This window comes from Hemicordylus capensis, chromosome 1 (assembly GCF_027244095.1).
Source record: "Hemicordylus capensis ecotype Gifberg chromosome 1, rHemCap1.1.pri, whole genome shotgun sequence".
Taxonomy (NCBI): domain Eukaryota; kingdom Metazoa; phylum Chordata; class Lepidosauria; order Squamata; family Cordylidae; genus Hemicordylus; species Hemicordylus capensis.
In genome coordinates this window covers 209483761-209511290 of record NC_069657.1, presented here as the reverse complement: position 1 = coordinate 209511290, position 27530 = coordinate 209483761, and the positions used below count along the sequence as shown (strand labels likewise).

Below are 27530 nucleotides of genomic sequence, written 5' to 3'. Positions count from 1 at the left end.
CTGAATTGTTTTAAAATTGTTTTTATATTGTTTTAAGCAGTGCGTTTAAAATGGTGTTAGTTTTTATGTTTTTTAAACTTCTTGTGCACCGCCCCAAGATGGGGCGGTATAGAAATGTAATAAATAAATAAAGGAATAAATAACTTTAAAATTTGAAACTACAGCCTAATGAGAACTCATCTTTCAATACTGACAGTATCACAACGGGAACTTTCAGGATTGGGACCTGACTGGGGCAGGACCATGTTTTACTGGTAGAACCCTCAGTCATGAAGAACATGGATGCAGGATATCAATTTCCAAAAAGATTTATTGCCAGTTAAGCAATGCTGTAGTGCCACCTCACTACCAGCATTCATTGGTACCAAGGAACATTTGTTTAATTTTATTGTTGAATTTATATACCGCCTTTCATTAAAAACAATCTCAAGGCGGTTTACAAAAGTTAAAAAAGTACAATAAAATGACAATAAAAATATTAAGCTAAAAATATAAAAACAAATCAAATTTAAAATCTATAAAATACAAGCATAAAAACTATACACGGATAAAAACACATAGAAGCAGCAATAAAAACAATCATGTAAAAGCCTGGATAAAAAGCCAAGATTTGACAAGCTTTCTAAAAACTGTGATGGAGTCCAAAGAGTGAATGGCCACTGGGAGAGCACTCCAAAGTCTGGGGGCAGCAACAGAGAAGGCCTTGCCCGAGTGCACCACAGCCAAGCCTCCCTCATTGTCAGCACCCGGAGCAGAGACCCTCAAATGACCTCGTCAAGTGGGCAGCAACCCTTGGGAGCAGGCGGTCCCTCAAGTACCCAGGGCCCAAACTGTTAAGGGCTTTAAAGGTCAAAACCAGCACCTTGAATTGGACCCAGAAACGAACTGGCAGCCAGTGCAACTCTTTCAGAATGGGTTTGATGTGCTCCCATTGGGCAGCTCCGGCTAGAACTCTAGCTGCCGCGTTTTGCACTAGGTGAAAGAGTGGAGGATACACAGACCAAAGGAATAAAACATATACATAGATGGTATATATACTGCAGTTTAGCTGCAGTTTCCGGATATTCTTCAAGGGCAGCCCCACGTAGAGCGTGTTACAGTAATCCAGCTGTGACGTGACTAAGGCATCAGTAACCATGGCCAGATCTGCCTTCTCGAGAAAGGGACGCAGCTGGCGCACTAGCTGAAGCCATGCAATGGCACCCCTGGCCACCGCCTCCACCTGAGCTTCCAAAAGCAGAGCCAGGTCCAGTAGTACCCGCAAGCTGCGTACCTGCTCCTTCAAGGGGAGTGCAACCCCATCCAGAACGGTAGAATCGCCTCATCCCGATTGGCTCTCCTACTGACCAACAGTACCTCTGTCTTGTCCGGATTCAATTTCAGTTTATTAGCCCACATCCAACCCATCACGGCCTCCAGCCTGATTCAGTATATCCACCGCCTCCCTAGGATCAGATGACAAGGAGAGATAGAGCTGAGTGTCATCCGCATATTGCTGACAACTCAGTCCAAATCCCTGGATGACCTCTCCCAGTTGTTTCATGTAGATGTTAAACAGCATGGGGGACAAGACCGAACCCTGCGGGACCCCACAGGGCAGTGGCCATGGAGCCGAGCAGTAGCCCCCAGCACCACCTTCTGGACCTTCCCCTCAAGAAAGGACCGGAACCACTGCAACACAGTACCTCTGATTCCCATACTCGAGAGGCAGCCCAAAAGGATACCATGGTCGATGGTATCGAACGCCGTCAAGAGGTCCAGCAGAACCAACAGGGATGCACTCCCCGTCTAGTTCCCGGCATAGGTCATCCACTAGAGTGACCAAGGCAGTCTCAATCCCATACCCGGGGCAGAAGCCAGATTGAAAAGGGTCCAGATAATCCACATCAAGCAAGACCCTCTGCAGCTGGGACGCCACCACACGCTCTATCACCTTGCCCAAAAAGGGCAGGTTAGAAACTGGTCTATAGTTGTCCAGGTTGGAAGGATCAAGGGAGGTCTTTTTTAATAATGGTCTTACCACCACCTCCTTGAGGCACGATGGCATCCTGCCCTCCCTTAATGAAGCATTAATAGTCACCTCCAACCATCTACCTGTACCCTCCCTGGCAGCTTTTATTAGCCATGAAGGGCAAGGGTCAAGAGCACATGATGTCACCTGCACACTGCCCAGGATCTTGCCCACATCCTCAGGCCGGACCAACTGAAAAGAATCCAACACAACGGGACCAGATGGTACCAGAGGCATGTCTGCCAGAACTGCCAAAACTCTGGAGTCCAAATCGGCACGGATGTGAGCAACTTTATCTGCAAAGTGGCAAGCAAACTGATCACAATGAGCTGTAGATGATTCCTCCCCCATTACCTGGGGGGATGTGAGGAGCAATGTTTTTACCACACAAAACAGCTGTTTGTCTGCACTGAGCAGATGCAATGGAGGCAGAGAAAAAACATTTCTTCGCCACACCACCGCCACGGAGTAGTCCCTAAAATGGGCTCTAGCCTGTGTTTGGTCAGATTCATCACGACTCTTCCTCCAGCATCGTTCCAGCCATTGTCCGAGTTGTTTCATTGCCCTAAGCTTCAAGGAAAACCAAGGAGCAGATCGGGCTCCACCAAGCCGGAGAGGACATTTAGTTACAACTGTGTCAACAGCCCGGGCCGTCTCTCCATTCCAGAGATCGACCAGGGCCTCAACAGGGTCACCAGCTCTAGACACTGGAAACTCCCCAAGGGTCATCTGGAATCCAAGTGGATCCATAAGCCTCTGGGACGGACCATCCTAATCAGCCCACCACGTCTGCAGAGGGCAAACAGAGCAGTCAAACTAAACCCCACCAGATGATGATCTGTCCATGACAAGGGAGTTGTCTCAAATTTCCCCACCTTCAGATCATTTATTTCCTGGTCGGCAAAAACCAGATCTAGAGTATGTCCTGCCATGTGGGTAGGGCACAATACCAGCTGAGACAGGCCCATGGTTGACATGGAGGCCATGAAATCCTGAGCCGCACCCACTAGGGGGGCCTCAGCATGGACATTGAAATCCCCCAAAACAATAAGCCTAGGGGAACCCAAGGCCACCTCTGAGACCACCCTCGCCAGCTCAGGTAGGGAGACTGAAGTGCAGCGGGGTGGTCGGTACACCAGCAGAATCTCCGGCCTATCTCGGAGGCCCACCCTGAAGGACAAACACTCAAAATTCTGAGATTGCCTGACCGGGCATCTGGAAACGGGGAGGATCTCTCGACAGATGACTGCAACACCCCCTCCCCGACCATCAAGGCAGGGTTGTTGCACGATCTGGAAATCTGGAGGACAGAGCTGAGAGAGACCATCCCCGCCCAGCTCATCCAACCAGATCTCCGTCACACATACCAGGTTACCATGCTCATCCACAATTAAATCATGGATGAGAGAGGTTTTTGCATTGACTGACCTGACATTCAGCAGCAGGACCCTAATCCTCGAAGAAGTGTTCTCAGAGCTCCCTGGGGTCAGAGGGTTGGGAGAAGAGGGCTGGAAAAAGGAACAGGTCTCAATTGCCTGGACCATTTCCCCCTGTAACAGCCTGCCCAACTCCCACGCCCATATCTCTCTCTGCCCACTACCTGTGATATTGCTGCCCCCACTCCATCCCTGCTTTTCTGCTCTCCCAGACACATCTACTCAGCCTAACCAACCACAGCTCCTTGGCTTGATTAAAACAAAAACACAAAGACAAACAAATCCAGATTTATGCAGCAAACTCTTGCTGACTTCTTTGTAGCAGGAAGGAAGATCTTCTGGGCCTCCGGCAGCTCGCCCCATGGCTGAGAGCCACAAAGACAAGAGCCCTTGTGTTCTCGCCCTTCGGCTCGTGCCCTTGAGCCAGCCTGCCCTATATAGCAGCAGCAGCCCAGAGGAGATCAAACATACCTGGAGGAAAGGTGGGGCAGAGGCAAAAACAGCACAGTCAGTGCCCCACCCAAGCTGTTCCCCTCTTCCTTTCCCCAAGCCCTTGGGCCAGCCTGGCCTATATAGCAGCAGAGCCCCAGCAGCAGCCCAGAGGAGATCAAACACACCTGGAGGAAAGGCGGGGCAGAGGCAAAAACAGCACAGCCAGTGCCCCACCCCAGCCGTCCCCTTCTTCCCCAAGCCCCCGGGCCAGCCTGACCCACACAGCAGCAGAGCCACAGCAGCAGCCCAGAGGAGACCAAACACACCTGGAGGAAAGGTGGGGCAGAGGCAAAAACAGCACAGTCAGTGCCCCACCCAAGCTGTTCCCTTCTTCCTTCTCAATATAAAATATTGCTTTATAGCCAGCTATTGCTCTATAGCCAGCCCTTGAACTCCATTGCTTTATATCCAGTCCTTGCTTTATAGTCAGTCCTTGAATTTCCTGTAGACTGTCTTACAGGAAAGCTCTCCTCTTTCTGGGCATAGTTTCTCTGGGAGATGCCCCGCAACTAGGGATGTGCACAGAACTGGCTGGCCCGGTTCAGTTCCAGTCCGGATTGGACTCGAACCTGACTGGGCCAGTACAGTCCGGCACCCCTTCAAACCCCGCCAGTTCAGTGCAGTCCGGGGGGGGGGGGTCGCAATTTTTTTTTTTAAAAAAAATGGCTGCCGCAAATGAGCAAATGGCCTCTATGGGCCATGCCAGGCCTCACAGAGGCTATGTGCGCATGCGCGGCAGCAGACAAAATGGCTGCTGTGGTGTTGTAAATCTGTTAGCTCGGCTAACCCAACAGGATTTACAACCCCCTTCAGCACTCCCCGGCGAGTTAACAGAAAGTGGCAGCGGAACTGCATGAGTGAAAAATAAAAGGCTCACAAAGAAAAAACAGCAAATGAATTAAGTCTCCTGAACTGAACTAGGTAACACCCTCTAACAATAACTGAGTAATAAGTGAACAGAAGACACAGAGCAAGGAATGAAAATAGCGAAGGACAACAGAACCAAAGAATTAACAGAAAAAACCAGGAAAGCATAAACAAGGCAAACTGGAATTCGGACAAAGTTTTGGAATTCAATAGCACACTGTCTGCGGATCAATGAAAGTTGCTAACAACACCTGAGCAATTGAGAGACTACCAAATATATATGCCTCAAGAGAACCAGCAGCCAATTAGGCTTCCCTGAGTCAGCACCTTGGCTCCCGTCTCTAGTGATCTCCAGCGCCTGTGTGACTTCCTCTGAGCCTCTCTCTTGAGCCGTCTTCTCAAGACAGGTGAAATCCCAGGCTCCTCCCCATCAGAAATCATGTCTGGCAGCTGTTGCAAATCCTCAGCTCCAGAATCTGGTCTCCCTGCCAACTCCTGTTGCTGTTCCTCTGAGCCCTCACTAGCAGGCAAATCCTCCCGTTCCTGCTCTGACTCTTCTGAATCAGAAGTCTGAGTCATGACATGTGGCAACATATGGAAGCCTGAAGGGCCAAAAAAGGTGACTGAACGGGCCGTGGTGGTGATGACCGAGGCTGGCGGGGGGAGGGGGAACTTTCATGGACTCCCCCATGGCCTAGAGGAAGCCCCCCGAAGGGGCTAAAGGTAAAAAAAAAATCCCCCCAAATTGTGAATCCCCTGAACTGTTGGGTGGGTTTTTGGTCTGAGGTTGGACCAAATGGGAGGCGGGTTTGACCCCAAACTGTCAATCCCCAAACTGTCAAAACCCAAACCCCAAACTGTCAAACCGAACTGGTTCATCATCGAACAGGTTCGGGGTCAAACCTGTTTGCACATCCCTACCCGCAACTGCCTTGTGATCTACCCTGAGGACCTTCTTCTCTTATCCCTGCATCCCTGAGATTGCATAGGGCTGCAACCTATAAAGAAAGTCAGTCTTCAACCTCCAGGTGTAGCTCCTCCCTCTATGGAGAACAGGTGTGGGCTGCCAGTTGTACTGCCAGCTTCCCTGGAGCACCAATGCTTGCCTCTGCGAGGGTGCTACCATTAGACTGGCTGTCGCCTCACTTCTTGTCGTGGTCTGGTATATTTGAGGCTTACAGATATGCAAAGAAAAATCCAGGATGATCAGAAATGGGAAGGATTATCTGTAGGTGACACAATCTCTCAAGCTTTTGCCTAAATATAATTTAGGCTAAATATATAGTTTTGCCGAAATATAATTTAATAATAAAATATAATTTGCCTAAATATAATCAAAACAGGAAAACATTACTATTAAATATAGAACCATGGGGAAGGGATATTATATTAAGAAGTGTAACTGAATATTATGCATAGGAATTTTGCAATGGGTGTATTCAATTTAACAGATGGATGGGTTTAACAATAAAATTGAGATGACTGTATCCCTTCACCCATTTCTCTTAAAATTAATTTTAACAGGACTTCACAGTTCACTACTTATTTATTCATTTTGAAATAATAAACAGAATGAGCATTCCAAAATAGAATACTCTAAAATGATAGTATAATTGCATTTGCCATTAAAACTGCATTCTAGACACTCCATGCACATCCAAAATGGCAAAGGTCTCAGTACAGGAGCTGTGTCTTGTAGAGTCTTCACTCCAATACAAGTGCAGTACTGTCATAAACCGATGATTTCCTGACACAAGATTTTTATTTTTTATTGTATTTTTTTACAGTTTATATCCCACTCTTCCTCCAAGGAGCCCAGAGTGGTATACTACATACTTAAGTTTCTGAGAGGTTGGGCTGAGAGAGAAGTGACTGGCCCAGAGTCACCCAGCAAGTATTGTGGCTGAATGGGGATTTGAACTCAGGTCTCCCTGGTCCTAGTCCAGCACTCTAACCACTACACCACGCTGGCTCTCATGAAGATGAAGATCTGTTTTCAGTCCCAGTGCAAGTGAATCAGAAATGCTCTTAAGCCAGTGCTGAGCACCTGTCATTTCCATATAAAGTTTAAAATTTTAATTTTTGACAGTAGCAAGTAGGCCTATGCAGTGATTAGGCTTTGAACTGTCGAAGCTGCATCATGTGCCTATCACCTTTGGTCTCATATAGAAGTGGCCACTCCCACTGCTTACTTCCATGCAAAGTAGCCTTATGTACATTGCTGAGGAGGGCCCTCAAAGGGAAGTGCAGTCATGAGAACCCTCATTGACATTTTAGAAAGTGCACATGAACTGTTGGGAAACATAGAGGCTACTCACACAAGCAGCCCTACCCAGCCTTGGTCAGCCCTACTTGGTAGGGCTACTCATGTGAAGCGCTGGGGTCAAGGCTGATCCCTCCCTGGGTAGCCCAGGATTTTTATCCAGCCTTTTACCTGAGTAAAAGGGTGGGAGTAACATTTCCCAGATCCAGGGTCATGTGTGTGCTCAGCCTGCAAGCAGCCCAAGCAGACACAGAGCCAGCGCCTAGAACACCTGGCTTGAGTAGAAATCTCTGCACTCCTCGCGTGGTGCATTTAGGGATATCTGGAGGCCATGCTGCATTTTTCCGGTCTCCAGAACCCCCTGCTGCCCAGAGCATAGCAGATCATGTGGGTGCGTTTGCTGAGCATCCCACACATGGATTGAGATAATCTGGGGGGAAGGTAAGCTCAATCCTGCCTTCCCCCCATGCCCTCCGCACCCACCGGAAATGGTCATGAGAATGAATTTACTGGCTTTCTCAGCACTTACTTGGAAAAGCTCTAGGCAATCCAGATGAAACGGTATCATTTTCTGAGACACTTTAATACCAGTCTGCCACGGGAGAATTGTCTTTTCTAAAATACGATCCTCTTTTGGCACAGTGTTACTGTGTGAAGAACTGTAGAACCATGCCTTAGGTCATGCATTAGCACTGGCAGCCATTGCAACTGGCCTCCATGATGAATTTAACTCTAGAACATACTTTTAAAATGTCCACTTTTTCAAAATGGAACCTAAACTATAACCCATTTTTCAAGGATATTAGGAAACTAAACCTTCAGCTAGTGTCCTTTTTCTGCCTCCCTTTCTTGAGATGGAAGATCTGGCCACAGTTACCCATACCTTAGTAATGTCATGTTTGGATTCTGTAACACACTCTATGCGGGTCTGCCCTTGAAAAATATTCAGAAACTGCAGCTAGTGCAAAATGCAGCAGCTAGGATTTCATCCAGAGCTGCTGGGGTATTATTACACAATTTCTGAAAGAGCTGCACCGACTACCAATTTGTTTCTGGGTCCAATTCAATGGTATTGACCTCTAAGGCCCTTAACTTAAAGGTCAAAGTGTGTGTGTGTGAGGGGTGTGTGAACCAGTTCAGGGGTTCAGGGGTTTGATGGTTTGGTTTGGAGGTTCGATGGTTCGGGGTTTTTAAATTAAAAAAATTCTTTACCTCTAGCCCCTTTGGAGGGCTTCCTAAAGGCCAGGGTGGGCAGGCCGTGAAGGTTCCCCCTCCTCCCGCCAGCCTCAGTAATCACCGTGGCTCATTTGGCCGCACTTTCTGGCCTGTTCAGGCCTCTATATACTGGCGCAGTGGCCATTTTGCCTGCTGCCTCACATGCGCAAATGGCCTCTGCGAGGCCCTGGGCCATGTCAGGCCTCTCAGAGGCCATTTGTGCTTGTGGACCGAACTGGCCCAGTCAGGTTTGAGTGCAGTTCACACTCAAACCAAACTGGGCCAGCCAGTTCCATGCACACCCCTACTTAATAGTTTGGGCTGAAGATATCTGAAGAACCACCTGCTTCCAAGGATTTCTGCCCTGGTGAGGGAGGCTCGGCTGGAGCATGCAGGACAGGGCCTTCTCAGTCCTTACCCCCAGGCTTTGAAATGCTTTCCTGACTGGTATCTGCATCTCAGCCTCCATCACAGGTTTTAGAAAACAAGTAAAAACGTGGCTCTTCATCAGGCTTTTAAGAGTATATTCTTTACTGCTGCTTTGTGTTTTTTGTGTTAGTGTTTTATATAGGTTTTAAACATTTAAATAGAGATAGATTAATTTTAACTTATATTTAGTATTGCTATTTTTATTCTATTTTAATTGTGCATTGTTTTAATTATATTGTAAACCACTTTGAGATTATTTTAATTAAAACTAGTATAGAAATAGAACAATGAATGAATGAATAAAACAAGCATCAAAAATGGATAAATAATAGGTACTAAATGTTTTAAAAATATTTGTAATGTGTTCGCAGGGACCTAATTTACAATGTAAGAATTCCAATCTCATGAATAAAAGAGATCAAAACAAAAGATAATAAATGACCAGCAACAAAAGACCAAAGAGCCAACTATAGGAAGATAATAGGGTCACTTCATCTGCTACATTAACCTCTTGTTTAAGTGCAGACAGATAGCACTCAATTACCTAATGTTCCAACCTGCTTCCATTGTCTCTTAGTACCACTCAAAATAGAAGTTAAAATGGGAGATCAAAGACACATAAACATAAAGGAAATAGGTCCACTTCAAATTCAAATTAATTTTATTTTGCATATGCATCTAAATATTTAAAAAGTATTTTGCCGATCATAGCTTAGAATTTCATTAAAAATCATAACTAAAGCATAATCAGCTAAATCATATTTCTAATGTAGCATTTCTCACCTAGCCTCATACCATCTACTTCTTCAAAAACTAATCCTATTAGATCAGTATTTCTTCTGTTTAATCCATTCTTCACACTTACATTTTCAAAGGTTGGTTCTTTATTTTCAAAGGGTCAGTTTCAATGATAACAGCACAGCACAAATGAAGAAAGAGGGTCTGCACTGAGAGCACACCCATTAGGATGTCCTCCATGATGCCTCCCAATGCCTTCTCAGTATATCTCTTGATTGAGTGTGGAGGTTGTTTATCCAATGGCCTCTAAACCGATGCTACAAACATAGCATGAGTGTAAGGTCCATTTGGATGAACAGCCTCCACATTAATTCAAGAGATGTGCCAAAAGGGTGTTGGGACATCCATGGAGGATATCCCAATTGGTGCAGCCCCTCTTCCTTCATGTGTGGTTGGTTGGTATCATTTGAACCAGCCTGCAGTGGGTTAAGTATAAGAGCTATCTACTCTTAAAGGAGTCAACCACTGTGTTTTTGTGTGAGGCACTGCTCTGTCAGCAAAGCTCTCTTGTGTCATGCTCAGAGAAGAACTCTGGGAACTAGTAAAAGACCACCTGAAATGATAAGTGAGCTTCTGAAAGGCCCCAAATTATTTTCTGGCTTGAATCAAAATCTGAACTGGAAAGGATTTCTCAGCATCTCTAGTCATGCCCCAACTGTTTTCTTGTAACAGAATTATTTTGTTACATAATATATTTCCATTAGTTTATGCTGGAATGGAAGAAGAGTCTCCAAACTGACTGAAACTCAGAGGCGTATCTAGGGAAAATAGTGCCTAGGGCAAACACTGAAATTGCGCCCCTATCCAGACATCTGACATCCATCTTTCAGTTAAACCCATTTAAGCCAACTGGTGCAGATGCAAATCCTATTGATTTCAAAGGACATTGTTTCCCACTAAATGTGTTTTATTTCACCTCATTCTTAGACCTCGCTAGCTGATGGGAGTTCTGATCAAAAACCATTCTCCATTTACTCCAGAGAAGCTCCAACGGATTCAGTAAGAAAATAATCTTGCGTTTTGGGTGGTATACAAATATGATAGATAGATAATAATGTCAGTAGTAGGAAATAGCTTGTGGATGGCTACCCTTCTGCATTTCCTAAGGAAAGGACAGAGGTCTTGGACCCTTCATAGCTGTGTCTGTGCAGGGATATGATTGCTTATACTTGCAGCACCCTGGCATAACAAGGGCTGCTTGCTGACATTCACTTTTGAACACCACAATTAAAGAGCTAGGAATATCCTTCTCTATTACTGCACCTTGTCATTTTTTCCCTTACACTGAAGAAAGCAGATTCCATCCATGTGCACAGTGCCTTACAGAATTATATAGGCAAAAATGGACAGATCTCTGCCTTCAAGGTGCTTCCATGACAATGGGGAAAACAACCGAGGGAGGGAAGTGAGAGACAAGGACAGGAAAGAAATGAATATGGGCAATTGTGGTTACAGGTACTTAGAGAATTAAGGGGATCTACAGTTCAGTCCTCTCCATGTTTACTCAGACCTAAATCCCACTGGGCTCAGTGGGGCTTATGGAACACGAATACCCTTCACAGCATCTGGGTCCAGAAGCCACCCTTTCATTTGCAGCCTAAGGCAATTAACAAAAAATGGTAATCAGTGGGAGTTAATCCTGAATAAATATGTGCAAGATCTAGGTGAAAACCTCACAAAACAGCATTTTATAAAATATGAAGCTGTCTGATTGCAGGAAAAATGTTTGTAGAGATGTAGGTAGTTACACCCTGGCACAGAACGTATCCAGCCCCTATTCTCAGTTTTTCAAGTTTAATAGCCTGGCAACCCTTTTTTTTTTTTTTTAAATTAAACTTAAGATTTGGTCACCTTTTCCTGACCAGCTGCGTAGATGGTCATTTCATTAGAAAACATCTCTGCTTCAATTGTGGCTGCAAGTGAACTCGTGCTTTCTGGACCCAGCTGCTGTGCAGGATCTTCATGTTCAGTATAGCAAAAGGTGCCAAAGCCATCTGTAAGCTAGATCCTCGGCTCTGGGAGCCCTTTCCCCTTATTTCTAGAGGCGCAGTATCTGTGGCTACCCAGTTGGTATGGAGTAATGCACTCTGCATATACTCAGAGGCACTCTCTCCATTGTTCTTAGTACCATTCCGAATGGTTTTTGATTGAACTCCAGCACAGAATATAGGTTAACTAGCTCAAATAAGCTCTGCTGGGGAGACACACACATCCCCTCATCCAAGCCATCATCACATGGGGTGCAGTAGTTCATATCAAACCCACTGCAAAACGAACTCCCAGGAGTTTGAATGGAATTTCTGTATGCAAACACGAAGGAACTGCAGATTTTACTATAAGCGAAGAATTCAGGTGCTCCATGGCTGAATGTCCCAAAGCTGATCTCTGAATCCTACCAGTGGGTGAAACCGGAGATCGTCAAGGTGACTTCACAACAACTGGCAAGATTGGACCCTCGCTAGAGCAGGCTCGGTGCCAGCAAGGACCCAGTCCAGCTGCCTGTGAGCAGAAACCCACCTTGACAATCCTCGCTTTGCTTGCCACACATGAAGGTTTCTGGCAGCCCCTGGCCTTGCGTGCAGAGTTGGCTTTTCCCCACCCCACGCTCATCGCCGCTCGCCTCCCCCCGGCTCCCCCCCCACACCATGTACAATCCCTCTTGCTTGTTAGGCAAGGCATGCAATGCAAAATAACAAGCTGCCAAGGGCTTAGAGGTGCTTTCAGAGGGGGTGGGCGAGGACTGCTCCCAAACTCAAGTGGCTCTCCTCGCCGGACAGCGGGCCCCCTCCTCAGCCTGCGCAAGCTCCAGAAACCATCCGCCTTCTCCTCCTGACAACTTGAAGAGATGAAGCTCTCATCCATGCGACTCTGCACCTGCTGCCTTGCCTCACTCTCAAGAGCCAGCACAGAGATTGGGGGAGGGGGCGGGAGGGAAAGCGAGCAAGGGAAAAGCCAAGGCGAGGCTCCCTCACTCCATCCATCCCAGAAACAAGTGCCAGCTGTCAAAGCGCCACCCAGCCTGCTGCAGCAGACCCAGCACTACAGGCTGCTTGGAAGGAAGAGCCAAGGTGGGGACTGGGACAGAGGGCTTGCTTGCTGCATCCCCTCTGCCTCCGCCGACGTCCCAAGCCTCTTTGAGCTGCGCAGGCAGGCAGGCAGCTAACGTTAATGGCAGCATAATAATAAATTTAAAAACCAACTCCAGAAAATTTGCAGCGGGGACGCAATGCGTGCACCCCTTCCTCCGTGAGGTGTGGTCACTCCCAGCCCACCCCCAGACAGAGAAAGACCAAACCCGGTCCCGGGCCCTTAGCAAACACCTGACCGGGCTGCCTGCCTGCAGCACACCCAAGAGTTTCCCGACCAACCCCCAGACCCTTGATGGTGCCCTGATCGACCATCCGCTCCAAGGATGGGCTCTTTACATTTGGCTTGGGCGGGGGAGCGGGAGAGGAGGAATGAAGATAGGAAGATCATCATCCAGATTACAGAAGCTCAGGCGGGCGCGTGGCGCAACACAGATGGAGACAGAGTCAGAGAGAGACTCAGTCAGTTTTGATTTACTTACTTGTTGACCGGGGGGTCGGGAGTAGAATCAAGCAGGCAGGTGGGCAAAAATAAATAAATAATAAATAAAAACAGCAACGAAAACGGCAGCAGCAGACACACGAAGAACTACTACCTAGCACAGGACGCCCAGGCCCAGCTGCTAGTCTCTCTCTCTCCAGTCCAGTCTCCAGTCCAACGCACATGTGGCCGTGCAGGCACCTGCTGATTGAACGGGGGTGCTGCACTGTGCTGTCCCAGCAGGCGTCAGCCAACGGGAGCGCCTGCCCGCACCCCCCCGCCCATGCTGTGTGCCACTGCCACCCAATCGGAGTTGGAGATCTCCCACAAATCGAGTGCGCAGGCTGCTGTGCCTGCGCAGAGGGGGTGGGGGCACCGCTGGCCCTGGAGCTGGAGACAGATGCTGGCCACGGCGACATGGTATGATGGTCAGCTTGTGCAGCGGCAGCAGCACCAGCACCCGCTGATTAAATTTTTTTTTTGAAACTTTTTTTAAATTTTTTTTTTAAATTGTGCATGTGATGGCAGGCACTTCTGCACCCCCTTCAGCTGGTGCCTAGGGCACATGCCCTGGCTGCCCCACTCTGATTACGCCTCTGCTGAAACTTACTTATGCAAATGATTGTAGGCAAGAAAACATTACTGATCAAAGAAAGGCTTTTTTCCATTATTGAATTTGTCACAAGAACACAAAATATTCACATTGAGCATCTATTTTTTCAATCCTTTCTACAAAAATAAATAAACAAAACACCTGTGGTATCTGCCTCTTATATCGATCAACCACTGTTTATATACTGCTTTTCAGCAAAGAAGGTCTTAAAGCAGTTTACACAAAAAGGAATAATGGCTGATTTTCAGATAAGTTATTCAATAATACTACTCAATAGTCAGTCTAAAGGACTACTTAATTTCAATATGACTAAGGAGTAATTTAGTCTCTTCTCATCCAACAATAAAATGGTTCTTCAGGACTCACAATCTAAAAAGAAACATAAGAAAGACACCAGCAACAGTCACTTGAGGGACATTGTACTGCAGATGAATAGAGACATTGCTCTTTCCATGCTAAATATAAAGAGGATCACATCTTTGAAAGGTGCTTCTTTGCCCAGTTAGCAATTACCCTTGAATATAGCAGCACTCTGTAGCCTCAGTGTTTTTAATAATATTTTAAGAAAGTCAGTAGTAAAGAACTATGATTTTGTGTGATGTAAATTAGGTTCCACTTTAGTTCGCAAGTATGCATGAGCAACTTTCCCAATTAAATATACCTGATTAAAAATAATTTATGAGTGAGCATTTTCAACCAGCATTCCCAGTAATGAACTTTAGAGAGACATATGCTCATTCATTTCTTAGAAATCTGAAAGCCTTATCTTCCTCATGCAGGCTATCGTCTTCCTTTATAAAACACAAGCCTTTATAAATGGATTTCTATTTCAGCTTATTAAAATTATGAAGTGTTGTTAATTCAGTGTTGGCAATAGCATACTGGATTCGTTGCTTATCAAAACAAGCAATATTTTCAAATACATTTGCTAGGATAACACTCCTTAAAGTTTTTCAGAATCTCACTAATGTAACAACCCACAAACACTTGCATTGGCAAAATGAAGTAATAGGCTGAACAACATATTCATACAAATATATATATGAAGAGGACTGAATAAAGTTGCTTCTATAACGTCTACTGTGAATTCTCTCTCAAGACTGGGAGCAGAGAAATGAATATCAATGGCATCATCTTCCATCACTTTTTCTTAACTAAAAATTGACAAGAGCTAGTACAATGTAGTGCTGAAGAGTGTGCACTATGATAGAAGATGTTCCTGGTACATCTGTTCTCAGCCAAGAACTCACTTATTAGCCTTAAGTAAGCCAATATTCTTGGTCTCCTCTACCCAGTCCGCAAGACATCCTCTATAATAAAACGCTTGGTGTCCGTCCGTGGACGGACACCAAGCGTGTGTCCGTGCCTCCCTGGCCTGTTCTGCGCATGCGCGGAGCGCATGCGCAGAACAGAGCAAGGGAGACACGACCACGGCACCCGGTGGCCATCTTTGGCGGCCAGAAGCGGCCGCCCCGAAGAAGCCGGGTGAGCGCCGCCGGGGGACACTGGCCGCCGCCGCCTTGGCCAGAGGACATGCCGCGGTGACAAGGGAGAGGCCCCGGGCAGCGGAGGGCCCAGCCGGAGCCGCGGGCGGCGGCGGTGGGCCTGCTGGAGCCGTGGCGGCGGTGGGTGGCGGGCCCGCCGGAGCCCTGGGTGGCCGGCCTGGCCGGAGACACGGGCCGTGGTGGGTGGCGGCCGAAGAAAAGTAAAAGTAAAAATGCTGCCGCCGCCGCTGCCGCCGAAGTCCCACCCTCCCTCCCTCCCAACTTCCGAAACCACCTTACCCCGCCCGTGACAGTTGAGAAAAGAAAGACCTAAATTGAAGAGGGAGAGAGGAGCTCGCAAGCAGTGCTCCTCCCTCTGCAAAGGCTCTGCCCGAACTGGCGCTTGGGGCCGAAAGGACGCAAGAGGCGTCCTTTCCGCCCCAAGCGCCAGTTCGGAAAGAGGCTTCAAAATACTAGTAGATTATAACAGCACTAACCTTACAGGGTTCTATAAAACAGGGATGTGCACATAATGTGATTGGTATGATGAATCACAGCACATCCCTTTAACATGAAGGGGTTACCCATCCCTTTTAACATGGAGGAAAGCAGGTCCATACCTGCTCCTCTGCCACTCCCTTAATCGTGCCCCCGCCCGCAACTATCATCACATGCCGGCATGCTCTCCCTTGGCTGCCCCTGCGTGACACTAGCATGCACATGGCTGCTGTACAGAAGCACTTACATGACCTTCGGGGGCAGGGAAGCTGAGTTGGAGCAGCCTCCCCCACACCGCCTGGTTGTGTGAATGGCCCCACTATATGGAAGAACTCAGATTAATACCAAGTTGCAGCTATGAATGAGCATAAATATCAACATCAATATACATATATAAAAATTTTTGGAAATTTAATATAGTCAGCTTAAACCACACTACAATATGATTTAGTGGAAATAGCCAGACAAAATTGTATCACATATTATTAGAAGCCAAATTGCAAATATTGCATGGCAACTCATAATAAAAGACAAATAACAATTAAAACCAATTAAAGCAATTCAGAACAATTAAATGAATTAAAATAAAACAATTAAAAATAATTAAAAATTAAAATACATGCATAAGATGTAGCATGTACATGTCTTGATTACGTAGATCTAAGTGAATTAAAGTCTAATATGTGTATGGAAAGATAGTATGTTTGAGTTGATATTGGACAATATGGAAGTTTTATGTGACAGTCTATTATAGTTTATTCACACATTCAAATTCTCTCTTAATATTACAGTCAATGACTGATGAACATGTATGTGCAATTGGTCCATAGGCATACACCTATTCTTCCCTAGAAATTAAAGCTATGAATTAATTTTAAAACAAGTTGTTCTAGTGAGAACTAATCAACCTACTTTCCTTTCACTGTCTCTACAACTGGACTAAATTTGGTGAAATCAAGGGCCACAAGCTAGATCTCTTGCACCTCAAATGTTCATGTGTCCGCCATCTTGGATTAGGGTTCATGTCATTTGTCATTACAAACTGCACCATTTAGGTATCCCTGTGTGTCATTCACTACAGTTATTCCAAATTTGATTCAAATCAGTTAGACAGTCCTCATGTTAGCGCACTTGTGCCTCAAATGTTTATGCATCCACCATCTTGGATCGGGGTGGGTGACATCATCACAAATTACAACATTGGGGCATCCCTATGTGTCCATTAACCAGTAGCAAATTTGCTTCAAATCAGACTGTCCACAAGTTAGTGCACTTGTGCCTCTAAAGTTTACATGCCCAACAACTTGAATTTAGGTGGATGATATATATCATCACAGTTCTTCACTGTTGAAGTGTCCCTATGTGTCCCTACAGCCGCAGCAAATTTGGTTCAAATTGGTTAAGCGGTTCACGTTAGCCCACTTGCACCCCAAAGGTTTATGTGTTTGCCATCTTGAATAGGTATGGATGACATCATCACAAGCTATGCCACTGAGGTGTCCATGTGTGTCACTCACTGCAACTGTACCCAATTTGGTTCAAATAGGTTAGGCAGTCACTAATTAGCCAGCTTCTGCCTCATATGTTCATGTGGCCGCCATCTTGAATTGGAGTGGATGACATCATCACACACCACTCCATTTGAGCTTCCCTATGTGTCCCTACATCTGTAGCAAATTTGGTTCAAATTGGTTATGCGGTTCACGTTAGCCCACTTGAGCCTTAAAGGTTTATGCGTCCGCAATCTTGGATCGGTGTAGATGACATCATCACAAACTATGCCATTTAGGTATCTCTATATAGTCCTACAACTTTGGGCACCCCTATGTGTCCCTACATCTGTATTAAATTTGGTTCAAATCGGTTAGGTGGTTCACAAGTTAGCCCACTTGCGCCTCAAACGTTCACACATCTGCCATCTTGGATCAGGGTGATTGACATCATCACAAACTACGCTATTGTGTTCCTATGTAACCCTACAACTGTTCATATTGGTCCAGGTGTTGCAAAGTTGATGGGGGGGGGACGGACACACGGGCACACAGACAGAATGCCGGGTGATCCCATAAGCCTACTGAAAAGTAGGCTAAAAATGGAACTGAGAAGAATGGCTTCACTAGGTATACTGCATTCATTCTAAATGAATTTGATGGTGCATGAATGGGCACAAATAAATGAGCACAAACAAAATTGAATTCCTATTCCTTAAATATTAGTAGTTGCCTGTGTCACTAGTTGTAGAAGCTGCAATGCACAGTGACCTCCTAGTGGGTATCATTTCAAATATCTATAACTTTCCAGGAGATGCAACACTATCCTAGAGCTCTGTAAAAAGATCCACCACCTGGAAAAATGGTTGCCAACAGTTATGCGTATTCAAGATGGAACTTACTATCTTAGTAAGTTCCATCTTGGTAGGTGGCAGCTGTGCCACTGCCAACACAGATAGAGGCAAAAGTTAAAGAAAGAATGTTTTTTTAAAAAAAAAAAAAGAAGAATGGGGTTCTGAAAACAAATCCTTCTAAATGAGTCATGAAATGGATAGGACAGGATCTCAACAGGCTTGAACCTAATGAAAATGGGAGCCATGAAAATGAACAGGATGCTGAACAAAATATTTTGTACATGCACCTAGCTACTTCTGTATTCTCTATACAATGTGCAGATTTTACATTTGCTTACTCTAAAGCATATTTATATTCTGCTTATAGCACCTGTGCATTTGCTGGTCTTGGTCATGGGTGAGATATCTAGGGGTTGGGTACGGCTGTAAATCTGCTTATTTTGTATTCTAATGTTAAAAATATTTCAATAAATTTTGAATTAAAAATTGAAATGGCAAAGTGCTATAAACTGAAAAATGTAATAAATGCACTCGCATAAACAGCAAAATTTTAGCCATTTCTTTCAAAGAAGAACAAAATAACATGGTTGACCTGCACCAATAATGTGTTTTTCAAAGCAAGTAGTAGGGCACAATTACATTTTATGCTGCAGATCTGATGGCACTTGTATGCTTAACTCTACAGGAGTTAATAGCAGCTGGATCAAGACCACAGTATAAGGGCAGGGTGGTTTAACTCTTCTCTGCACCATTTCCCCAATTAAAAGTCCCCCCATGGGACAAATATAAAGGAACTTTTATTTAGCTGTCAGGCCCTTGACTGTCAAACGACTTTGCTTTTAGCAAGCTTAGCAAATAGCAAACTAAGAGGCTCTAACAGCTAAGTCTCTCTGTGACATCAGAACCAGTCAACAATGACATCAAGAGAAACGTGGCAGACTGAGAAGTTCAAGACTGAGGAAAAAGCAGCAAGAGTAAAGAAGTCAGAGAACAATGGAAATGAACAAAATCAGAAAAGGAATGTTTATAAACACTTATCGCCCAGCATAGTCAAGGTTACTTACTAATAACAAAGGATAAATCAACTTGCACAACTAGAGACCTGAATTACCTAGGGGTGCCCCTGCTACTGCCACAGCTGTGTGCCCGCAATTCTTCAATTCCATAGTCTTTCTCCAAATTGTCTTTCGTCAAGTCTTCAACTTTGCCTGCATGCTGAACTCCTCTCTGATTCTGCAATGCCCTCCTCCTCCTCTTCTTATTCTTTCAACTCTAAAGTAACTCAGACTCCAACTTCAACTAATTTATCTCACTGAACAACCCTTCTATATATACACAATTTTTGCTCTAACAGTTTTTAAACAACCCAATTAGTGTAACCCAAAATTCCCTCCATTTCTCAAAACTTCCCTTGTGTCCAAAATCAAACTGTCAAAATGATATTCTCAGTGAAACTAAGGTGCAGCAGGCATGAACTATTGATGCTAACAGGTTTTTCCCCATAACACAGGGATTTACAATCACAATCTATTTACAATAATGATGAGGTTTGTGAATAACAATACAATTTACAATTAATGTATAATACAAGGGCTTATTTACAAAAACCAAGAGGTCTAGGCCTTGTTTCTCCAAACCCCGTAAAGCTGATACTGAGGGTCAGGGAATCTTCAGAAATATTGTGAGGAATGGAGCAGGGGGCTACTGACTGAGGAGGAAATTAGTAGAAATCCTCCCATTCTTGTCCTAGTGGCACTGGCCTGCTTGCACAAATGCTAGTTGGAAACTAACCATAATTGTCTGAACTGGCCCTATACATCTTATTACCAGTTCTTATGTGTGAGTCACAGACTACATGTATTGATATAGCCCATGATTTATATCAATAAATGTAGTCTATGACTTGCACTTTGAAACTGCTAATAAAACATAATGAACAGTCCCAAAGGATACCATGGCTGATGGTATTGAAAGCCTCTGAGAGATCTAGGAGAATAAACAGGATCATACTCCCTCTGCCTATCTCCCGATGTAGGTCATCCACCAGGGTGACCAAGGCAGCTTCTGTCCCATATTCAGGCCGGAAGATAGACTGGAAAAGATCCAAGTAATCAGTTTCATCGAGGATTGCCTGGAGTTGAGATGCCACCGCATGCTCCAATACATTGCCCAAGAATGTAAAGTTAGAAGTTGGACAGAGATTGTTTAAGATGGTCAGGTCCAAAGAGGTCTTTTACAGGAGTGATCTAATTACTGCCTCCTTTAACGTACCAGCCCCCTGATTCAGGGAGGCATTTACCACCCCTGCCATCCACAGACCCAATCCCTCTCTGGCCACCTTTACCACCCACGAAGGGCAAGGATCAAACATACATGTGGTAGATCTCAGACTTGCAAGCAGCCTGTCCACCTCCTCAGGCAACACAATCTGAAAGGTATCCAATCTAATACAACCAGATGGCACATCATCAACATTCAGTTCTGGTTCTGCAAAAATGTTAACATCCAAGTAGGCCTGGATCTCAGCAATTTTATCTGCAAACTGTTATTCAAATTGGTCACAGCAGGCCGATGAACTCCGGACGGGCCGCAGCGGTGATGTGAGAGACCAGTGGGGGGAGGGGGAACCCTCACGGACCCCTGAAGGGGCTGAAGGTAAATTTTTTAAAAAATTCACAGACTTGCACAGGGCTTCAGTTTTGGTCTGGATGGAACCGGGTGTGTGTGTGTGTTGGTTCGACCCTGAACCTCTGAACTGCCAAACCGAACCGCCAAACCCCCAGACTGGTTCTGCACATCCCTATCCATAGGTATGGGCTATGGTGTCATCAATATGCTGATGACACCCAGCTTTACCTCTAATTTCAGTCAGCTAATACCAGGAAGTCAATGGATGTCCTGAACTGGTCTCTGCAGGCTGTTCTGGATTGGATGCGGGCAAACAAACTGAAACGTAATCCAGGCAAGACGGAAACTTAATCCAGATAATCTGAGTGGTGAGGTAAATCTAGTCCTGGATAGAGTCACACTGTCCCTGAAAGACCAAGTTCATAGCCTGGAGGTGCTTCTGGACCTGGACCTTGGAGGTATAAGTGGTGGCAGTGTGCTGGAGTGCCTTTTACCAGCTGTGGCCGGTACACCAGCTGTGATCCTGCTTGGAGAAGGCGGACCTGACCTCGATCACTCATGCACTGGTAACATCCAGATTGGATCATAGCAATACACTTTATGTGGAGCTGCCCTTGAAGGTGGTCCAGAAGATTCAGCGGGTCCAGAATGCTGCTGCAATGTTGCTCATGGGTACTAATTGCTCCTTGAAGATTACATCTATCCTGTGGCAGCTTCACTGATTGCCAGTTTGCTTCCAGGCCAGATTCAAAGTGATGGTCTTAATCTTTAGTGCCCTATGCAGCTTGGGGCTGTCAGACTACTGGAGTATCCATCAGACTACACTCACTCTATGAATCTGCCAAGAGCAGTGAACTAGTATTCCTGATTGTTTTTGTCTTATTCCTTCCAGTGGCTCAGCTGTATCAATCGTCTTCAAGGAAGTAATAGCAAGTGGCAAACATTTATATTATGAATCCTTAGAAATTGACAATTTTATTACCAGTCCATTCAAATGCAATTATATTTTGAAACTTTCTCTTGAGACATCTCTAAGTTAGGGATGTGCAAACTGGTTTGGGGATTCATGGTTCATGGTTTTGGTTCAATGGTTCAACAGTTCAGGGGCTGAACCAACCCCCCCCCCCGAAGTTCGGGGGGGCCACAGACCAAAAATGCTTTTAAAAGTTCAGTTTGGCACCCCTTTGAACCCCCTCCTCCAGTTTAAATCTGGGGTGGTGGTGGTTGTGGACTGAAAATGGTTAATTTTTTAAAAAAAAAAAAAACTTTTTTTACCTTGTACTCCCCTCGGAGGAGTTCATAGAGATGGGGTGGTCTACGGAGGTTCCCCCTCCCCCGCCGGCCTTCTAAATCACCCCCTCGCCCCATTTGGACACTTTTGGGGCAGTTTTCAGCCTTCACCTGGTGGCCATGTTGGGGGCTGAGCGACTTTACACATGGCCTCTGCATGGCCTGGAGGCTTTGTCTGCAGGTGTCCAGTCTCCAATATGGCCAACAGGCCACCAGGTAAATGCCGAAAAGCATCAGAAGAGCATCCAAATGGGGCAAGGGGGTGATTTAGAAGGTCGGTGGAGGGAGGGGGGACCTCCGTGGACACCCCTCCCCGCTGCCTCCAGGAACTCCCCAAGGGGAGTACAAGGTGTTTTTTTTAAAAAATTAAGCATTTTCAGTCCACAACCCTGCCCCCCCACAGACCGAACCAGACCAGGGGAGGGGGTTCAAGTGGGTACCAGACCAAACTGGTCCGGCTGGGTTCGAGGCCAGGCCAGCCAGTTCTGTGCACATCTCCACTCTAAGTTGTACCTCATTTCTGAGTATTAAGCCTTCGTCTTTTGTAGTTCCACAAATGATTGCTATAAAGTATCATAGTGATCTGACTTGGCTGGCTAGATAAATGCTCTTTTTCAAAAACTGTTGTTTTTATAGGCAATTATTTCAATAGATTACATTTAGAGCTCTAACTTGCTTTTGTGTTCCATATGGCTCAGTTTTTGCATGGGACTGCAATTCCTCAAACTGTGCTATTTGTTATAGGGTAATACATCAAGCCATTATATATAATGTTGCTGTGCATATCTTCTATGCTAGAAGATTCAGTCACCTGGAAGCAATTATTGCCAACATAAATGAATGTTTTCCCTCCTGGTGTTAAAGAATCCAGCTCTTTTTTTAGGATAACTGTCTCAACATTCAGTTTTTCTACTTATATGATTATGGTTGTCATCATAATCATGTAAAATAAAGGATATCATCCTTGATAGTACAGTATGTGCTTAATTCATTGCTGCTGTTGTTTTTTTAACTGTTGATAAGAATGTAATCTATTAAATTGTACTGACAACCATGGAATCAATGTGATCAACTGGATTTCAAAGCATTATTTAAGCCCTCATCTTTAACCGACACAAAGCTAAGCATAAGTAAATATGGGGCATAAAAAGTAGGGATGTGCATGAATTGATCTTTTTGATTCAATCTGTGCCTGAATTAAATCACTCCTGATTTGTTTTGTGTCCAAATCTCACCCCCCCGCCCCGAATCACCCCAGATTTGAAATGGACTTGATTTGGATCGATTTGGGCCACTTTAGAAGATCCTAGGGGCACCAAATTTGGGTGTTGTTGGGTAGGTCCCCATGGATGCCACCTACCACCCAGATTTCAAGGCAGTGGGGCACTTGGTTGATTTTTTAAAAAGTTTTTACTGATTTTGTATATTTCCACCATTATTTCTGCAAAATAGTGACCACACATTTGCTCCATAACTCCCCTTCTACAAGTCTATAGCTTAGCTTAAAAAAAATGAAAGCTGGAATCTGGGGGAATTAATAGGAGGAGTCTGAATCTCAAATTGATTTGAATCAAATCTGGCATGATTTGATTTGGACCCGAATCTAGCCAATGGACCACAAGGGCAATTTGCTCTGTCTTCAAAATGCCCAAATTAGCTAGATTTGGGTACAAATCAATTTGTACCCGAATTGATACGCACATCCCTAATGATAGGTTATTATGCTTGTATCAGGTCTTGCACATGAAGGCTGCATTTCTGCCAGTTATGGCTGCTAGCCTCAAGAACTTCACCATTCACTTTTCTAATCTCCTTGAAAGCCATTCTACTAATGATGATCCAAAGAACAATGAAACATTGCTGAAATTTTAAACCGCAGTAGTTTTGTGGGGGACGCACAAACACAGCAAATTGTTCAGGGTGGGAAAATAAGTTTCTTTTAATTTCTTTTTCTTTTAAGCACAACTTTATGGATGGTGATAGCAATGCTTCAAGTGCTGTTACTCTCTGAGGTGGCTGGCTCCTGCTAAGAATCATTTTTACTCATGGAACTTGCGAAGAATGATGCAACACTGTGATGTTGCATGATTACCAGTGAATTCTAGGACTGAAAAGTGATGGTCCCCTATGACCACTGAGGAGTTGCCAATCCTCCCCACCACCACCGCATGACTTGACCTTGAATTGTTTCAGTGTGTTTTGAGGGGGAAAATGGTTATTGGCAGTAGTGCTTAGCAGTGTTTGAAGCACAACTGCCATTGCCACTGCCCACAGAAGTGTTATATACTCTATAAAGAAAAGAAAAGAAAAAGAGGAAAGGCAGTCTTGTTCAAGGGAAACTGTACTAAAGATTTCCCACCCACCCCCTGCAACATGAACACAGCAGACCTCAAGCAATTATATGAACAGAAATATATATATCCCTGATACATTTGTTGCTAGACACAAATCAGAAAGAATTGCCTGTTGTAGACAAACCTTGTTTTATGACTTCCAGGCTAGCACTGTGGTGGTGCAGCAGTGCTGAGTTCCTTGCTATCACTGTGCTTTTGTGTGGGTAGGGGAAAGGGAAACTGTGAGTGACATATTTTTATGATACTTAGTGGGCTTCAGAGGGGAGGGGAGATCAGCAAACAACAACAACAACAAAACCCCTTCCCCATCTCATGTGACAGTGGTAATGTGGAACTCAGCACTGCTTCACTGACAGAGTGTTAAGTCTGCATGTCAGCCATTACTATAAAGATAGCATTGTAATAAAAGTAGACTGACCAATGCATTGGTCTTCTTTAAGGGAAAATGTCTTTAAGAGAAATTCTCTGAAATCTTCCTGCTTCAAGAAAGCAGTTCCTCAAGGGTCCTAGTTTGCGCAGGTGGTCTCACAACCCCTTTGAGCAGTTATTTTAATCAAGATACTTTGGGCAATATCCTTTATTAATAAATTTGCCATCTGTCACCACTTTGAAGTTTGTCTATCTTTTCAGTGCTGACCTCCTTTTCCTTTTAGTTTTTTAATATCATGCAAGTCAAACTGCTTACCTTTCTTTCTGCTAAAAGCACGATTCATGATGAGAAATCACCCAGTGTGTGTAATTTAATCTAGAAAAAAATAAACATAGGAACAATGTAAAAAGACATTGTTAAAAAAAAACCTATGTAGTTTCAGCTAATAGTTTCATGTCATGTGACATCCAAACACATCTTTGAAATAAGAGCAATCCAGTTAATAATCAATGAAGCTGATATGTTATAACCACTACTTAAGGCTTTAGTCAAAAAACCAGGGGAATAACTGAGTGGATGGGTTCTTTGAACCTGGGCCCCCCGAGCTCCACCTCTCTCTGTTTTCTTCATTATCTCCCTCACTCCAAGGGGCCCCTGGGGAGAGGGGTGAACACGCGCCCCCTCTCCCCTAGCTATGCCCCTGCAAAAAACTCTTGCATAGGAATGTTTAATTGAACTCCATGGGATTTACTTCCAGGTAAACATCCAAAGAATCAAATTGTGAAGTCTGTTGGATGACTACTGTAGTTAAATAGTTTGAGGACAGCATGTCAAGTGTTACCATTTCAAAAGCATTTCAAAGCATCTTTAAAATATAGGATTAATGTAAAGTATACTTTTATCAAGTGACTACAATCCATCAATTATACAAATAGAGTGAGAAATAAATATCCATGATGATATTTCTGCTGTTGGATTTGTACAATCCAGAATGCACTTAACTCTCTCACAATGGTACTTTGACAGGATCTTGCTCTACATATTGCAGTATTGTAAGTAAAAATACTGCACCTAATTTAATTGGAATTACTACCATAGCAAAAAAAATGTTTAAAATATTTAACAGTAAAATAATATTGGAGAAAGAATTATACATTCTATATGAGAGTTACTTAGTCTTCCTAGTACTTCTGGTCCCATACGTCTTTTCAACAAAATGGTCTAATTTTGATATATTTCTAACTGTAACAGATGAGAGCTAAGCATTTGTTATATAGTTAAAACATTATTAATTTCAGTTAATTCAACAATCTTCATTCAAGTTTGCTATCTATCAGTCTGATGGGATTTTGAGATCTGTACGATAATGTTAATGTACACGAGAGTAGATAATATTAAAAAAGGTTTGGCAATCATTTCAATGTTCATATGACAGTACTATTTGATCACATATAATATAGATCTATTCCTTTTAGAAGAATTTATAAGTGAATTAAAAATTTAGAAGTGAATTATAAATTCACTTATAATGTGAAGCAAGCTAGATATACTCTAAAAACATTTAGCTTAAAAATAAACAAAGCCTCGTGCCTATTTAAATAAATAGTAATTAAACTACTTACCATACTCCTATATTGAAGGTTTCTTTTGGAACACTCTTAAAATTTTGTTTAACTGAATAGTTGTTGCTATTGAATTGTTTCAATGGTGATTTGTAAAATCCATGAAGCTTGGGTACCAAATCAGAAGCACGTAACAGGAATTCATTGGCTTAATAGTTTACACAACGTGGAAGATTAGACCCATCTAAGGAATGCAATATCCCAGCTTACAAAACAGCCATGAAATCAGCTGACTATGGCCTCAATCTATGCTCATTAAAAGTAGAAAATGTATTATACATCTACTTCCTTAATAGGATAGTGCTATTTTAATAGGAAACTGAATAGTGTATAGGAATTCCACATGATCGTATAGTAAGAAGAATTCCTGAAGTCAAGATGAGACTCACAACAGCACAAGATATATTCCAGCATTTTATAAATGGGAACAGAAAGGTTTTATAATATGTGTATTTGCAAGAGGCCTCTAAATACCTGTTGCAGGGAGTGAGGGCATGTGGCCTGGTTGGGGCCTCTGTGCATGGCCAGAGGCCTGAACCGGGCTGCAGCTGGCCTGGGAGGAGGCTGGTGGGGGTAGGCGGGAGCTGCCACTCCCTTCGACTTTGCCAACCATTCAAGTAAGTAGCCCTGATTCCCCTTACACACCCTCTAGTTCTAGGAAGCCCCCTTGCCCCTTTACTCATAAAGGGGAATCCTCACTGGATTCCCCGTTAATGTAGAACCTTGAAGCAGTCTGCAAACTGATCAAATGGTTCAGTGGTTGAACCAGACCAGGTCCAGTTTGACCGGAACTGGAACTGGACTGGGCCGGTTCAAATCCAGTTCAGTTTCAAACCAAACCGGCCTGCCCAGTCCATGTACATCCCTGTCCTTGGCTTATCTGCATGTTTGCTCATTAGGTGGGAAACTGCATTCCAATCTCAGTACTCCAGTGCTTTAACTATTCTGGCACTTTCTGAATATGTGCAGGGGCAGTGATTGTCAGAACAGTATTCCCTAGTATCTTGTGATCACACTATTGACCTGGGGGCACTAAGAAAATCTCACCAGGATGACCCATTTCCTTTTCCTTGAATCAGGAATGCACTTAGGTGGAGGCCTCCTCATCAGCAGAAACAGTGATACTATCATTACAAATGGCCAAGATTTAATCTGGGACAAGCAGGCATATTAACAGCAGTGGTGTTTGAACAAGGATGTGTCAATAAACTGACCATAACAAGTTCCTTTAAAACAACAACTAAGTTTA

The 27530-nt window shown here is 44.3% G+C and overlaps 1 protein-coding gene across 12 annotated transcripts in view; it reads right to left on the bottom strand.

The window, feature by feature from the left end:
- Positions 1-27530, bottom strand: part of GULP1 (GULP PTB domain containing engulfment adaptor 1) — a 307242-nt gene that overhangs the window by 116160 nt on the left and 163552 nt on the right. For all 12 annotated transcript variants that reach the window (XM_053284241.1, XM_053284237.1, XM_053284244.1 and 9 more), the window contains one exon: positions 24975-25034. In XM_053284241.1, coding sequence (XP_053140216.1) covers positions 24975-25002 — 28 coding nt within the window. In that variant the 5' untranslated portion in view covers positions 25003-25034. The remainder of the gene's footprint in view (positions 1-24974; positions 25035-27530) is intronic.